Below are 17,200 nucleotides of genomic sequence, written 5' to 3'. Positions count from 1 at the left end.
TTGCCATATACCTTTTGCTTCCAGTGGTACTGTTTGCTGGGAAGTAGAGCTTTCTGTGACTAATCGTACTAAGTACGATTGAGTACTAAGCATATGAGTATTCAAAGGCACTGTGGAAAAAAGACTAAAAAGATTCTACCAGAATGTTAACATTGGTAAGGAAACTGAATGCTGAAAGGCAAGGTTAGTGTAAGGCTGAGCCACAAGGAAGTAAATCAGGCAATAGAGCTACACATTACCCGTTTTCCACTGGTTCTGTCTGTCTTGCACACAGGTTATTCAGCAGTCCATGCCTTGTGGGGTCGGGGGTTTTCTATGTGAGTTTTGTTTAATTTCTTTCATGTGGTTCTCTAACCACAAGCTGATTTTAAGCCATTGGGACCATGCTGTTTTCTAGATGCCTAGCTGTCAGACACTGATGAGCACGAGCTGGAATCTCATTGTACCCCATGTTGTTCCTGGACTTCATTTTACAGCTTTGCTATGGAATAAATAGTCCCAAGTTTAGCAATGTTCCACTGAGTTCACTGTGAGACAGAGGGTAGAATTCCCCTGCTCATTTCCAAAGTGTTTGAACCTGCCCTTTGCCATTAGGGTAGAAACCTTCCTGTGGCATATATACCTGGCTGTGAGACCAGACATTTGGAGCAAAGAAATTAAGTTCTGAGTACAACAACTTCAGTGTATTCAGCCATATTGACACGTTCTGTTTTCATGATCTGTGGGTATGAGTACATATTTTTATTGAATTGTCATTGTCTCTGTGTCACTAATGTTCAGTGTATTTAGGAGCTGGGAGGGCATCAGACCCATTGCAAAATGTTCAGGTTCTGTTGATCTTGCACATCTTGCTGTCAGGGGCCATTTTTTGGTCTGTGTGCCAGTGAGTTTTTGTAAGCATCTCACATGTGCCTCATAAACAATAAACTGCAGGTTAAAAGTTATTGTTAAAGAATAAAAAAAATGAAATTAATTACCTCAGTTATAAATCATCCAAGCAAGAAATATAAAACACTAGTTTATGAACCATCAAATTCTAGTGAGTGGTTGGTTATTCCTTCTTACTTTAATAAAACTATTCATAAAAATGAAAAGGATTGAGATAAAAATGCCAAACTAGAAAGTAATTTATGTTTGCAGTGAGTACTGAAATGTTTTCCACCTAGATCTACTACTTCTGGTTTTTTTAACTTTGCTTTATAAAAATTGAAAGATCAGTTTTGATATAAAACTTATCTTCAAAATAGGGAAGTAGAATGGAATTCAGCATAAGGCTTAATGATGATAAGATGCAGTCATGTTCTGTGGCATGTTTATTGTCCAGTAGACATTTTGGTGATTATTACAGTGTTCAGGGAAGGGGAAAATATTGAATGGTATTTAGAATCTCTCATATATTTTTCACTGAAACTTATATTCCTTTGTGAACCAGAAAGAAAAGTGTTCTATTAAAAACAGATGTTCTCTGTGCTGCCCTTGAGGGTCTAGCGTAAGATGATGAAGGCAAGCAGTGGTTATGGCTGTTTTCCTTGTGTGTTTTGTTTAGTGGAAGTGATACTTACTGGAATTCTCCTCTCTCTAGGTGGTTTGTTTTGGATGCAGAAACGAGGGATCTGGTTTCAATACACACTGATGGCAACGAACAACTTTCAGTGATGCGCTACTCAGTAGGTAGGCAGACTTGTACAGTCAGAATAATTCTGATAAACCAGATGGATGTGCTGTTAAATGGTGCTAAACTACTCCCAGGCTTTAGAGAAGACACAGGTTTGAAAAAATTGTTCCAAATGCTTGATGTGTAACAGGATTTGCTTATGGATTTGTTGGTGTGTACTAAATCCTGGAATTTTGTAATTGCAAACATCACCATCACCTTTCTCAGCCTTTTCTTCACATTGAGCTCTGCTGTTACAATAAATGCTAGCTTTGCTCCTCCAGAGAAGTTCTCAAACAGATGACAGCTTAACGGAAAAGTCTATAAAAAGCTTAATATTTCAGTGATATTTTAATATCCTTCTTAGTTAGCTTTCAAGTTCATTAATGGAAACCCTTAAAGTAAGCTCATGTCTATCTGGAAGTCAGAGCTGTTTGTGGAGTGTTTGTTCTGGGATTACATGGAGTCCAAGCCAGTGCTGAGTCTCCTCTTCAGATGTGACATGACAAATAGTCAGAGGCTGACTCCTCTCTGTTAAAACAGGATGGAAGAACACACTTGCAAATCTTTTTCTTGTTTACTTTTGGCTCACATGCCGTGTCAGCGAGCAAAATGTTCCCCCACTGCTGCCACATGTGCCAAGCACAGCAATTTATTATAAATCACTGATGTTCATTGATGCTTAGAGGTGTTTGATTGTGATTTGTGGCAGCTCTTGTCCACATACATTTTTAAAAAGAGGCAAGGTAGCATAAAAATGCTTATAATGTTTGAAAATTCCACATCTTTGTATGTTTAGTGTTGATTTATTTGCAGTCTATACCTCCAATGTTAAGCTATCCGTAGACTAAATACTCTTCTGCATTTTTATGATGCATAAAACTCAAGTCTGCCTGCTGTCAACAGCTTTCAGAAATCTGGTGCAGTCACAGTGTTTATATCCTGTCCATTGAGCACTTAGTCTAAAAAAAGAAACAGAAGTGAAAGAACTTGTCCAGAAAATATACCCACAAAGTAAACAGATACAGCTGAAAAGCAATATAATGTAAACTGTTATGAATCCTTCCATACTGTTCATAAAGAGTAGTTTAACTGAGACTATTGTCTTAGCAATAAACCTGAAATAATGAAAATTCACAGAACAAACATTCTATTTATTTATATCAAATATTCTGTGTTGTAGATGGCACCTTACTTGCAGTTGGATCCCATGACAACTTTATTTACCTCTACGTAGTAACAGAAAATGGAAGAAAGTATAGCAGATATGGAAAATGCACTGTAAGTTTTGGAGCTTATATAATCATTACATGATCATTACACCTTGTACATAAATTCGGTGTTAAGCAGTTTTTCCCCTTTTGGTTATATGTTTTGTGGTGCTTTTTCAGCATTTGATTGATTTTAAACTTCAGTCTCTGATAGCTACTGCATCTCTTAGTGGGGTGTGATCACTTTTGCATCAGATAGGACTAACTTATCAGACTATTGCCTTCTTTCCTGAAATGGGAAATTAACAGCAAGATGGAGAGATGCCTTGAAACCTATATGCTGAAATTTGTTCAAGGAAAGTATTACATTTGTTTTGGGGGTGTTTTCCTCCTATTGGTAAAGTACTTCTTGAACCAACATGTTGTTAGGTTGGTGAAATTCCACTAGAATGTGTAGTCTTGGAGGCTGCAAATTTACATTGTTGTCAGTTGTAATTGTTGCTACAAAATTTCAACTTGAGGGATGTGGCCCAGGGTAAATAGATCCAAATGTAGCATGGTTAGTGGAGTTTGTTATATTGTTACATTGGATGGGCGTGTCCCAGTGCTAACAAGACTATTTTCCCATAAATGTTTAGTTGTCTAACATCTTGGCTTTAAGTACTGCTATCTTTTAAGGTTAGTGAAAATATTTACATTAAGAACAAGTGGAACTTGATGAGATTTGCAAATGATGTCATAAGAATAGGTTCACCTTTGAAATGTGACACTAGAGCTAGAGCACTGGGGTCAGAGCAGTCTGTGTCCAGCTGTTGTGGGGGGCACAGGGATGCCAGGGCAGGCAGCAGCACTGGGTTTGCCCCATCCCTGCCTGAGCTCACACAGTGGGGAAAGGGCAGAGGCCACAGGGAGCTCAGAGTAGGGCCCCAGTGGGGCTGGTGGGGATTGCAGTGGATATCTGCACCTCAGTACAGCACCTCACCTCAACACTTCTTTTTTCACCGTAGAATATAAAATCACTCAGAGTTGGCTTATCCTAACATACATAATATTTAGTTTGCTGTGTATTTCAAGGTCTCTGTGAGCTCTTTGAAGATGTATAAGATCATTAATTTCTATGTATTATGTATGTGGAGAGAGCATATTGCAATTTAAACCAACATCTGGATATCCCTCTAACCCGCTGGCTTGGCAGGAAAGGGATTTGTAAACGTTGTGGGAGAATTGAGCATTGTTTTACCCAGGCAGAGGTGTCAAGGCTTCAAAGCAGATTTCTGTTATCCTTTTCCTTTCAGTGTGAGTGACAGTGTGTAGAACACAAAATCAGCAGCACGGTTTGTGTCGGGGCTGAGCTCCCTGACCCTCCCAGCCGGTGCAAAGGCAGCGATATGGAGCTGCCTGGAGCTCACTGCGAGCCTGCAGATCCAATTTCACTTGCCCTGTGCTCCCTGCCAGCACCCTGGCGGGCCCATACCAGCTTGATGCTGAGCAGGGAGACACCCAGGCATGCTCAGGACCCAGAGCACTTTCCTGGCACTGCATCCTTCTGGCATTCTGTCATTCAGTAGCCTCACGGGTGACCTCCAAATAGGATGACTCAGTCCTCCTGGTAGTCAACTTCTGGTTGTTTCTTCCAGCTTGAATACATTATTTGAATTCTTTCGGAAGGATTTTATCTACTGAACCAGCGTTAGCTGGTGCATAAGGGCTGTATGCCTGCTGTTAGGTTTAAATCCCCTCTCAGTCACAGCCAGGCATTCTGCTGCTGCTGGAGAGGCAAGTCTGTGACCTGTGGGCCTGTTTCCACAGTGAGGGATAGTGCTGACTGTGATCAGAACTTCAGACGAGCCAAAACAACCATTTTGACTAGTGCAGCTGTTTTTTGAGAGGTCCAGCTATGCAGTCAGCAGTGTGAAGGTGTGGGCTGGGGCTGAACTCCCAGCGTGTCAGCAGTTCCTGGGTAGCTGCTGCTGTCTTCATTTGCCTTACGTCAGAGATACCTTAGCAAAAGAGGAGAAAGTTCTGGGCGTTTACTCAGAGCACTGTGGGATGAAAGCCACCCAGGCAGTCACTTTGAAGTATTTGGTACACTGGAATTCACCTGAAGTGATTAGTGTGCCTGTCCTAGAGTCTGTGGGCATTTTGAACCTTGCACCACTGAAGTCTGAAACCAATAAACACTGCCAATGGAGGAAGGAGTTTCCATTTAGTCAGATGGCTTTCTTAGCTGGCGATAATATGAATCATTCATTGTATATAAAGGTACAGAAAAGGAGAGAGTAAAATGTTGCCTTATTGGTGAGCAGCTATCAAAGAAAGATTTTAATAGAAACTGGATCCTCCTATGGCAAATATGGTAACAATGTTGTGTTCCAGTTCATCATTTGGTGATCACTTGCCTGAAGGGATTTTGCAGCCTGGAGCCCCCTGGCCAATTGCTTTGTTCCTTCACCCCACTGCCCCCAGGAATTTTAACAGCTGCCAAATGTCTGGGAGGACTTAGTAAATGGCTGACCAATTCTTTTCCATGTTGGAGTTCGACTGCAAGTTGGCAGACTTGGAAAATAAGGGGGAAGAAAAGAATACTAGCCAATTATGCACTTTTGGTTTTTTTTAATGCCAGGTTTACATGTCAGTATCATATGTCTCACCCATGACTGCAAAGCAGTTATGTCAATACACAGTTCTTCTCCTTGAGGCAGAGACCACTGCATAAGTAAACAAATCATAAAGGCCAGCTTTTCTCCAAAATATTTTTTGCAGTCTCTCACAGAGGACTTGGAAATGAGGAGGTGGGACACAGATGTATTTCTACATGTAATTCTGGAAGCAATCAGGATTTCTTAGAGTTTTCCATGGAATAAGCTGGCATGGTGGGTGGCACAGCAGCCCGTGCAGACCCACAGGGTGTCTTGGCTACTGCAGGCTGTGACAAGGGACCCTGTGAGGAGCTTAGGGACACCTTGTTCTTAATGACCAGTGAGGGAGGGACATGGATTGACATCTGTCAGTCAAGAATGTGCCAGTTTTTTGCCTGGCAGAATGACTTTGGGAGAAAATAGATGGACTTAATAAGGGAAAAGGAGTAGTAAGAAGAAATGGAAGGAGAGTGGAAGAGGAAGAATAACATACATGGATGTCACTTTTAATAATTTGCTAGCCATGATTCCTGCCTTATATAAATTTATGGCTTCTCTGGAGCCTTTCATGGCTTTATTATTACTGTTATTATTACTCTAACTTTCTTCAAAAGAAGTTTGTGCACAGAAAAAATACTCTGTGCAGCTGCATTTGTCATCTTCTTCAAAACCAAAGCCAGGTGTTTAACCCCCCAGTGTGCTCTTGATGGTGGTAACTAAACAACTAGACCAAAGGGGTTTGATTCTTAATAAAGATGAGCCAGTGCCTGTAAGGTAGACACCTTTTGAAGCTGGTGCTAACATGGTGCAGTGCAAAAAGCGTAGCAGAGATTTTCAACAAGTTTAGAAGAGTAATCTTTTAACACCAGTCCATGGTCTCTTACTTCTGCATGGTGGTTGTTAACCAAGATATCCTAAATTTTTAGGATGAGCAAGGGTTATTTGCATGAGCGTGCATTTAATGGAAGTTATTTTAAATGGATAGAAAAAATAAAGAATTCCTGTCGCTTTTTTTGTTAGGATCCAAAACTGATCCTGTGCAAGTTTTTACTTTTCACAATTAGTAGCAATGTGTATGTTCTAATTCCAGTATAAGTTGGGGTTCGTCCATATTTTAGCATTATGCCTTCTAGGAGTGAATAATTTTGGAGTCCAAGAGGGCCAGACTTTACAAGGGAGAGTAGGAGAGGCACGATGCCCAGCCTGTGTTTGTTTAGCTGTTACTGAGTGTGGCAGTGGGACTAAGGAGCCTTTAAAGGAGCACAAGTGAATTGTGCAGACCTGGGGCAGGTGGGAAGGTGATTTCTTTTTTTTTGTTTCTGCTGTTAACTCTCCTATCTGTGGGTGCAACTTCTGCTTCACTTTCAATTGAAATCAAGTGTTTCACACTGGTGTTACTGCATTCTTCTTCAGGGACATTCCAGCTATATTACACACCTTGACTGGTCCCCGGACAACAAGTATATAATGTCAAACTCAGGAGACTATGAAATACTATACTGTAAGTATGAAATTAAATACACTGGAAACAGAAATATGCATTAGGTGTCGGAGTATTTAGAAAAGTGTGTTTGATCAGGACTGTACAAAATGCTAACTGACTGATTTGAACTTGTGTAACCTGATATCTTGATGTTATTCAGAGCCATGTGTTACCTAATGGCAATGCCAAATATAGCTTGCTTCTTTACAAGGTCATAAATCAGTTTAACAGCGTAGAATTTACAGAACAAGTGGCTCTATGACTTGATGTTGGCCAAAAGTTCTGTAGATTGAAAATAATATATACAGTTGTCTAATTAGTGTCAACAATACCAGTTATTTTGGAGGAAAAAAATCAGTGGGCCTGTGCCACAGTTCTCTGCTGGGGTTTCTTATTTGAAACTTTATGTTGGCTAGTGGAGGTGAAAACTAAGAGAAGCAGTAATGCTACTTTAATGAGTTAGTAGTAGTAAGGTTTTTGTGTTTGTCTTTTTTATATGTGAAAACATGAATATAACACATAGTGGTTATGCCAGAAGTTCAACATCAGTAGTACATATCAGTGTTTTAATTTTTTTTTTATTCTTATGGCTTTTACTGGGTCCAAGAGGATTGTAGGTTTTTTCTCTTTACAGGCAAGAATATACAACAGTTTAAATGTCTGTCACTTTAACATATATTTTCTGCCTGTCACAACTTAGGTTTCAAATCTAGATAGTACAGTCTATCAAAAGGAGGAGTTGCTTATAATTTCACATATAGGGAAGAAAAGACCTGTGACCCATTATTACTGGCTTGGAGTATTATAAGACAATCTTTCCTTTCCTGGTTAAAAGCTATAAAGCAGTCTAAGGCTTCTCTGGCAGTAGTTGCTCACTGTTTTAAAAGTACAGCTTCCTGAATGATTTATTGAATTTTAGCACACCAGTGGAGCTGGTAGAAAGAAGAAATTAATATATTACAGACTTCATTAAAGCATTTTGTAGCGTTAGTAGGAGAGTACTCAAGTTGCAAGGAAGTGTTTTTGAGGTTTTGCTATCAGAAGAGGGAAACGAGAAGTAAATATGACTCATAAAAAGGAAGTAAAGCTTCAAGCATCTGGAATTTGATAAAGGTGCTGGTCTGTCTTGCCTCTACAGTTTAATTCCATACTGGATTTGAGATGCATTTATTTACTGCATTATCATCTCTTCAAAGAGCATCTGTGGAAATAAAATTTTGCATTGCATAACTCATCATTCACTTTTTTACAGGGGACATTCCAAGTGGCTGTAAGCTAATCAGGAATCGTTCTGACTGTAAGGATATAGATTGGACAACTTACACTTGTGTGCTAGGCTTCCAGGTGTTTGGTAAGCACTGTTTGACTCATTTTCAAGCCACTAACACTGTATTTTTGTGGTTTTGTGGTTTTATTTGCTTCAATTTGTCATTAAAACTGTTAATGATTATCAAGGGACGGTGCTGAGATCACAGACCAAAGTGACTGACCACAGTATTTGTCTGTGTTAAAGTGCACCAGGTGTTCTGTAGACAATGTACAATTGATTTCTGTTTGGTTCTTGCAGTTTGAGGCTGGACTCTCCCACTGTCATTTTAGGCTACCAATTATGGAGCCCCTGAAAAAAAGGCTTATATTTTAAAGTACTTATATGGCACATGTGCATTCTCCTTTGTTTACCTTGTTTTGGGACAGGAACAAGAGTTTTAGAAGCATAGGTTGTAGTTCATAAATTTAAATTATGACAGCACTTTGATACCTGTAGTCAAAGGTGAGTAATATATTCTGTTGGTAAAAAATAAAAATGCTTTAAAGAGTAGACAGATTTTTACCTAGTCGTTTATTCTTAAAATGTACAAAAAAAATGTTAAAAGCTGACAAATCTGCATTTAATGGAACTGTCTTAGGCTGTGGCAAAACACTTCACATTGCTTTTGCTGTAGGCAGCTCTGTTGGCTATAAAGGAGGAGCCCCTCTTTGAGGGGTATAAAAATGAGGTTCAGCCTCCCAGTGAAGTTGTGTGAGCAGGGTACTGAACATCTCCCTTCCACCACTAAGATCAGGTACCTGCCTCTGTTCTGGTGGAAATACCAAAAGCAAGCAATTTACCAAATTCTTCAGAAGTGAGGATTAGGTCTACAAATCTTCTCTTCACAGTTACTAGGAATTCAAATTTGAATGCCAGTTTGCATGGAGGATAGAAGAAAATCAGTGAAGTGTGAGTCCTTTCTGTAGCTTCTGACACCTCTCGTGCATATTTAAGGGCTGTCATGTGCTTAAAGAGCCAGTAGACTCAAAGGATTGAGGTTGGAGTGAGGGCTAACACTGACACACTTCTGTGGCACGTTGGTTGGACAGAGGGCATTTGGTGTTTAATAACTAAGCATGATTTCTTTTTTGGATACCAAAGGTCTGAGACAGAATAGGAATAAAGGGATCAGAGAAGAAACTTGATGGAATAAATATTTCTGGGTTTTTTTTGGAGCTTGGTAGGTAGCAGAAATAAACAGGAACATGCTTTTTCTGGAGCTGAATACTGTGGCTTATTTCTAGTCTGATGAAAATACTGGCTTCCACTAGCCTGAGAACTGTGAACCGTATTGTATATTTGTAGGTGTTTTTATTCAATGTCTGGGTGATATAGAAGCATCTCCTGATGCTCTGTTCATGTAAGCCTAGGCTAAAAAGGAATTGGACCACAGCTTGTTTCCTCACTGGCTTTGGTACTATGACTGCAATAATAGTGCAGCACAAAAGCCTTTTTTAAAATGGAGTATCAGAGGATTCGGAAGAGGCTACAGAAAGTAAAAAGCAAAACTCAGATGCTAATATGATGTCTTCCACCAGGAACAAGGAAAACACTTGGTAAGGACTGCATATTCCTTATGGAATAGACTTGGAGCCGAAACATTTTACATTTTTTTGAGTACTTAAATTTACCAGAAACATGGAAGTAGCAGGCTCTGTAACTATTGAACTTTTGCCACTATGTTTGGTAGTAGAGCAGACAGACTAAGGGCAGGAGCTCTCTGAATCCCAGGGCTTTCCCAGAAGTCCTTTACTCCTGACCTAAGGAGGTGAGAGTGCAGAAAGTGTGGTTCCACATCTGGACCACTGGCTTTGTCTTTTTAACAGCTGTTAGATAGAAGTTGTTATTAGTGACTGAGACCAGGCTGGACATGAGCAGCTCCTATAAGCACTGTTTTGAGAAACCATTTTACTTATTGCTTTTAGAAGTGAATAAGTGTCCTGATCATGTCTGCATTTTCTTTTGGATTAATACAAACTTAACCACTCCCAATTAAGTTTAATTAGTTTCAACTGCTCTGAAAACCTTCAGTGTGTCAGAGAACTGGGAATGAAGTAGATAAAGCAGATAATGTGATGATATTCTGTGGCAGAACAGAATATATTTAAACTTCCTAGTCAAGATCCATCACACCCTAATTTTATATTGTCTGCTAGTTTGACACCCATTGCAGAATCTTAAAATTATGGTTTGACCTCAAACAAAGGCAAGTATTTTCCCATTAAATCAGACAGTGCACCTTAGCCAACCTATCAGATAGTTGCTAATCTGGCTTTGACCCAGGGGTCAGCTCTTGGGGATCCAAGCAAGCCAGAGGCTTCTCACTGATGTTCAGGAGAGAGGGTTGAGTTTCTGGGATTTAGGTTTTTGGGGGTATGTGTTTTACCATACCACAGGATCAGGCATAACATTGTTTTCAGCAGAAGGAAAAGGATGGAAATGTGTGGTTTGGATGAAATAGCATCACTCCTTTTGGCAGTTGCTATTGCTACTGGCTCAGCAGTATCATCACTCTGCACCCTAAACACTTGAAAATGACTCTTGAGTTTGCTGCACATTTCCCACAGTTTTGTCTGAACAGGTTCTTCTGAGAGGCTTACTGCTGTCTTGCAGAATTTGTTAAAATTGAAGTGCTGCTGTCTTATACCTTGTAATAAAGTCCCATTATTTTGGGGGTTTTTCTATTTTTACAGTTAAGAATTTTTGCAGTTATCTTAAGAATTCAAGACTCAGGTATATTAATGTCTTGGATTTTTTTTATGTTTTTCTGATGCATTGAGAGCAAATCCTGCTGCCTTATGTATGACAAAGGGTTGCCTTACCTTTGGAACTGCTAAAGGACTTTGCAAACATAAAAGATGTTTAATAAAATCTTCAATTTTGAATATTAGTCCTTTTAATCTTAAATTAGAAAAAGAGGAAATTAAAAAGAAGAGGGAATTGCATAGGTCTTTGTTAAAGCCTGCCTAAGGTGGTAGCTGAAACTTCAGGCATTTATTACTCCCACATGATGACTGTATTTCATATGTAGAATGAATGAGGAAAAGTAAAATTCATTCATGTTGAACTACTTCAAAATTCTTAAATAGTATATATTTTCCACTTTGATTTCACTGATGTGAGAACACTAAAATATTTCTGAATACCTTCCTTAGCGCTTCAAGTCTTTATTTAGTAAATTACCTACAATGTTGCTTATTGGTATTTTAACAAGATGCCTTTGTTATTCTTCAGAGAAAGTAAAGTTCTTATTCCACCCACTGAAGAATGGGAAAAAACAGCTTTAAAGTTAAACCCTCATTGCCATTTTGCTTAAAAACAAGGTGATAAGGCAATTCTGAGTTGTTTTTTTGTGCTGTATGAAACAGTAGACAGATCATGTTTTTTAATTTATTGAAGTCAGCAACTGTAAGGGAGGAAGAAGGTATTTTCATATCTGATAATCAACAACCCTCTTGGTCAATTGGACATGCAGTTTTTCGGGGTGGGGGTAAAATTTGAGGGGGAAAAATTCCTCCTAAATCCTAGACCTAATCAGAAACCCAAGTCTAATCTTAAAAGCATGGTCCCTTTGGCATATGTTAGTATTTTATAATCCCTTGCTTACCTTTTGCTCCGCTTTCCGCACAGATGTGAATCGTCTGTTTTGTTACAGGTATCTCTAATGTCTTTATGTTTTGTTAAAATATTTTTTTAGAGTCTCCCTCATCCCAAATTTGATCAGCATTTTTAATCTAGAAAATGTTTTTCTTTTGTCTAGACATATCTGTGTCATTCTTTTGACTTAAAACCATATTGAATTGTACTTAAGCACTTGATAGCACTTGCATCTATGAAACTTGCACAGGCTGGGTTTCCGTGCACTGTGTCATCAATCAGTTGTCTTCTTTGAGCTACTCAAATACTAAGATTTAAAATACGAGAAGTCAAACAAATTAAACCAGAGAAGAAACCAAGAGGACCACCGTGTACAATACCTGGGTTTGCCCTGTGCTTCAGCATCACTGTTGCTTTTGAAATGTCTGTGCATGAATGACAGTAATAAGAGTTACCAGTTTTAGCAGCAAAATTAGTCTAAAAGATAAGGTTTAAACAAGACTGAAGTTTTGAACAGGAAACAAATGTTAAGCCCGAGATATCCTGGCTGAAACTGAGATTTGAGAGAACATGGTAGGGGGAGCAGCATTAGACTAGCAAAAATATTAATGACATTTAAGGCAATGCACATTCCATTTTCCACCTGAATTTCCGTCTTACCTTTTGTTCATCTTGCCTCTTCTCACAGCTTTATTGATTTTATTTTTGTTCATGAATTGTCTGTTGATTTGTTTCCAAAACCACCGTTGCTGAATATCTGCCGTACTCTTTCCTAGGAGTTTGGCCCGAAGGATCAGATGGGACAGACATAAATGCCCTTGTTAGATCTCATAACCGAAAAGTGATAGCAGTGGCTGATGATTTTTGTAAGGTCCATCTCTTTCAGTATCCCTGTTCCAAGCCAAAGGTAAGTAAGACCAGTCTGGTCCCTGTGCTTGTTTACATTGCCTGAAGCTTTCCTTGCTTTCAGCATAGTTGTTTTGGAGACGGGCAGGCAAATATTTCTTTTATATCCAAGAACCCCCATTAATTTTACATGTAAAATGGAAAGTGTAAAACAATATACCTAAAAGGGAAGTGTCAATAGTTATTCTTAAGTTCTGGACATGAGTCTTGATGCTTTGTGTTTGCTGGCCTTAGTGTTAAGTCCATTTCTTTTTATAGAGATCTAAATCTGTTCCAAGTTGCAAAGAAGAGAGGAAGTATTGTGGTGGGAAATCTAATTCTTTACTTTTTGTGAACAAAGAGCTCTCTTGAATGGCTAAGCAAAAATATTAGTAGTTTTAAATTTCCATATGTGCTCTTCAAGTCAACACATGATTTGTCTTTCTACTTGTTTTCAATAGGCCCCAAGTCACAAATACAGTGCTCACAGTAGTCATGTGACAAACGTCAGCTTCACCCATAGCGACGGTCACTTGATTTCAACCGGAGGGAAAGACATGAGCATTATTCAGTGGAAACTTGTGGAGAAGGTAACTCTGCCACCAAATGACATTGTCCTGGATATCGGTGCCACCAAAGTGCCCATCCCTGCCAGTGAAAACGCTGTGCAGTCGCCTGCACATCTCCCACAGCCTTTTAACGAAATGAACCAAAATGAAAGCGTAACTGGCAGCTCTCCGACTTCCTTGGAGAGCAACTTGGAGCAGTCTGCAGAGCACAGCGAGGAGCACAGCGAGGGAAGCAGCCTGGATCCCGCGGAGCCAAGCTATGAGGAGCCCTCCAACGAGCTGAGCGAGGAGCACAGCGAGTCCACGGTCACGGAAGAGCAGCAGGATAACTCACCAGTGTCTTAATGCTCCCAGCACAGGTGGCTGTTATTTTCCCATGGTGTGCGTGCTTTCATTACAAGGGTGAGGGTTCAAATAGGGAAGAGTAGCTGAGATTCATGACCACTCCAGATTTTGAGTTTCAGTGAGATTTTTTTAGTCTGAGCTTCAGTTCAATGTGTGGAACCATCCCAAGGGCCTGGCTTGATGGTCTGTAGCAAGATCTGGTCGCAGTTAGTAGTGGACATTACCATAGATCCATTTCAGTTCTGAAATTGCTGTCAGGAAGTGGCATGAAATAGATACTGGAAAAAAGGTTAGCTCTGAGAATTAGCTGAAGTAGACCACCTTAACTATGTGAAAGCGCTTTCTAGAAGAACTGAGCTGATGGGGAAGCGTTGAGCTGTTCCAGCTGGGAAGCACTGTGCTGCTTTTTCCAGATGCAAAGACAAACAGAATGAAAAGAAGCAACCAAAAAGCTCTTTGTAGGGCTGTTTTCCTTTGTTTTTTCTTGAGAAAAATAGAGGAAAAATAATGTAACAATGCCACATGTATGGCGATGCCTTCTTGATCTAACACATATGCAATTTTCTAACACTACTAATTCTTCGTGGAGTCTGGATGTGTTCAAAGTTGGTCTGCCCTGGGTGCTGCTAGTTCTAAGGCAAATCCTGTCAAGGAACGCTGTCAGCTGTTCCATTTTCACAGACTTCTAACTAGCAGACTAACCAAATACTGGCGTGTTTCACTTTTCATGACCTGAAAGTTGACTTAAACTATAGGATATAATTCTCTCTTCAAAGAATTGCTTGCCAAGAGAGTTGGAAACTTGAGAGAATCTTTTACAGTGGCTGATGTGAACAGCAGATGAAGCATGACAAGAACACAGAAGTCAGATGGGCTCCAGAGTTAAACTTTAAGCCTTCAAGCAGAACTTGCTCCATCCCTAGTATGAAAAATATTAATACAGTTAACTTAAATTATTAAATTGGTGCTTAGAATTAGTAAGTTGATAATTTTTTCTTCTGATTTTTTAGAGGTAATTCTTAAAAAATCATTAAACTGCAATCTCTACTTTCCTTTTTTATTTTTTTCTCCCCGGATCCTTTAGCAGTTGTGATATAAGCATACAGTTATTTAGATGATGATGATGATGATGTGATATTTTTTTTTTCTTCTGTTTTCCCTAGACTTGCTGATCTGTTGTTTTTGTGATTTTATTTCTACTCCACCCCACCCCTCTCTGGGTTGCTCTAAGCCATGCAGCTCTCATGTGGCTACACCTGGCCAGTTACGGGATATCTTGGCATTTGTTATGCATTTGGAAAGTACTTTTTTTTACAAAGCCTGTCAGATAGCTACATTTTTTTCTTAAGTGCATACTTTTCCTACTTTCAAAGAGATACAGATTTACTGGCAGATATCCATTTCCTATGTACTTGTTTATATTTCGATTACATAGAATTTTCTTTTTTAACTTGCTGCATTTTGCTGGTATTTTAGTTCTTAGTTAGAATATCATGTTTAGAAACTTTGGATGAGTTCATAAGTCTTAATTGTGCAAACGTTTACGTGATTGTGCCATTCCAAAGTGCATCAAAACTGTCATTCCCTTACTAGTATCTTCTCAGGAGAAATGCTACAGATCAGGTATTTAGTCATCATTTGGAAAGATAAAAACAAATGGACTCCCAAAGGACATTTAGAACATTTATATATAAAATATATAAAAATATATATATACACACATATATATATAGAAATAAAATCCTCTTGTTTACAACAGTTCCAGAGAACCTCAAAGTAGTTCCCTTCAGATGGAGGGAAATATGGATTCCAAGCAACCTATCTGTTTAAACTGTGCTCTGTACATAGAGTTTTACTGGAGAGCTCTAGTATGCCTGACTTGCAAATTTGCCAAATAGCAGCAGTGGAAGATAAAGTTCATCAGCTCATCAAAGTTCTTGGTTACAAATGAGGAATATGCTGTAGGTTTAGAAAATAATCTTAGTAAAGGAGAAAGAATAGTAGAGCTAACAAGGCACAGAGAGCTCTCTCTCATTTTTATGAACTCCACATAAGCAACATATTTCTCTTCGGAACATCTGTCACCTGGGGTTGCCACGTAAGTGAGAGTTAGAGTTGTGATACTCTTGTGTAGTTCAGAAGACTCTACTAATATGCAAAAAGCCTTACAGCTTTCAATTGCTGGCAACTACTGTTTAACAAATAATTAAATCTGTGATAATGGATGGAAATGGGATTATGTAACTGTAGATGTTTTAGAAAAATAATTGTGAATTAATTATGATTAAGAGTGTTTCATGTGAAGATGTTTGAGCCATTTCTATCTATCATGCATTCCTGTCTTGAGGCAGAAAACTTTGAAGATTAAAAAAAAAATTAAATAATCAAAATAAAATATTGCAGTGTCTTTCTCCATATCTCTTCTGTTTTCTTCTGTACATAGCGTGGCTGCTGTCATCACAGTTGCAGTGTCTGCATCTGTGATTTTGAAAGGACTTTCTCAATGTGTGCTTTTTTGATTGCCTTCCAGGCTGTCTAAAAATAAGCTTAATTCCGCATCATTTACACTGTTGTCAGATCTAAATATTGCTCTTGTTTATGTCTCAAAAGTTCTATGACTTTTCCCTTTTCCATTTGTCATGAACAGCTGGCATTATCCTTCTGTAGCTAATTGATTAGTGGCAGAGTGTTGCAAGTAGGATTTTGTCTTGCTGCAAAATGCAGCCTGTCTTCCAGGGCTCTGCCCAGAAGCTTTCTTCTGGAAGTCATGAGAGAAATACAAGCTTTTTTGGCTATAATGTATTAAATACACCACAGTGGTTCCCCATTCCTCATAGTCTCTGTCCACCTCCAGGTGCAGAAGGTCACAATATGCTGAATATATTCCTTGTGAGAGATTCCATCTTTTTGAAGGCTTTGGATCTTTCACATTTCTTGCATCTGGTTTCTGTCCTTCACAAAAGGGGAGGGTGAGGTACAGAAGGAAGAAACCTGCAAGACAGAAAAATACCTCATGTTTATCCTCACTAAAAGGAAAAGCAAACAAAAGCCTTCATTGCCACCCTGAGGTGGACTGGAAACCTCAACTCTTCCACTAAATTGTCAGGAGAATGCTGACACCAGGAGAATGTTCCACCATGGGCAACAAGCAGATGTCCCAAGGTCATGCTGTGCTGTTCCCAGCACACCTGCAGCTGTGCAGTGCTGTGCTTTTCTACACTCTGCTCCCTTTGTCTCCCGCTCGAGGCTTTTGCTACCTCTTCTCCTGGGATTCTCAGTAAGGCAGGAGTCTTCCTGAAGAGTAGGTAAGCTGGTATTTGAGTCCTCGTTGGTGATGCAGGTGGGACAGAGCTTCATGGGAAGTCTCATCACCTGGGACAGCAGCAGCTGCTGTCAGCTCAGGAAGCTGCAGTGATGGCATTTGTTCCATGAAGTTCAGGGTGGAAGCACCACTGAAGGCACAAAACTATAACTACATCCCCTTTTGCATGATGGCAAACGGGCAAAA

The 17,200-nt window shown here is 39.4% G+C and overlaps 1 protein-coding gene across 2 annotated transcripts in view; it reads left to right on the top strand.

Moving 5' to 3' along the window:
• The window catches only part of EML4 (EMAP like 4), a 148,356-nt gene extending 132,244 nt beyond the window's left edge, over positions 1-16,112 (top strand). For both annotated transcript variants that reach the window (XM_062490370.1, XM_062490369.1), the window contains exons 19-24: positions 1,583-1,671; positions 2,838-2,935; positions 6,918-7,005; positions 8,240-8,338; positions 12,670-12,800; positions 13,240-16,112. In XM_062490370.1, the coding sequence (XP_062346354.1) occupies positions 1,583-1,671; positions 2,838-2,935; positions 6,918-7,005; positions 8,240-8,338; positions 12,670-12,800; positions 13,240-13,692 (958 nt within the window). In that variant the 3' untranslated portion in view covers positions 13,693-16,112. The remainder of the gene's footprint in view (positions 1-1,582; positions 1,672-2,837; positions 2,936-6,917; positions 7,006-8,239; positions 8,339-12,669; positions 12,801-13,239) is intronic.
• Positions 16,113-17,200: the final 1,088 nt, after the last annotated feature.

Source organism: Cinclus cinclus, chromosome 3, assembly GCF_963662255.1.
Source record: "Cinclus cinclus chromosome 3, bCinCin1.1, whole genome shotgun sequence".
Lineage (NCBI taxonomy): Eukaryota > Metazoa > Chordata > Aves > Passeriformes > Cinclidae > Cinclus > Cinclus cinclus.
The sequence above is the reverse complement of the archived record's forward strand: the minus strand, read 5'-3'. Positions and strand labels throughout refer to the sequence as shown.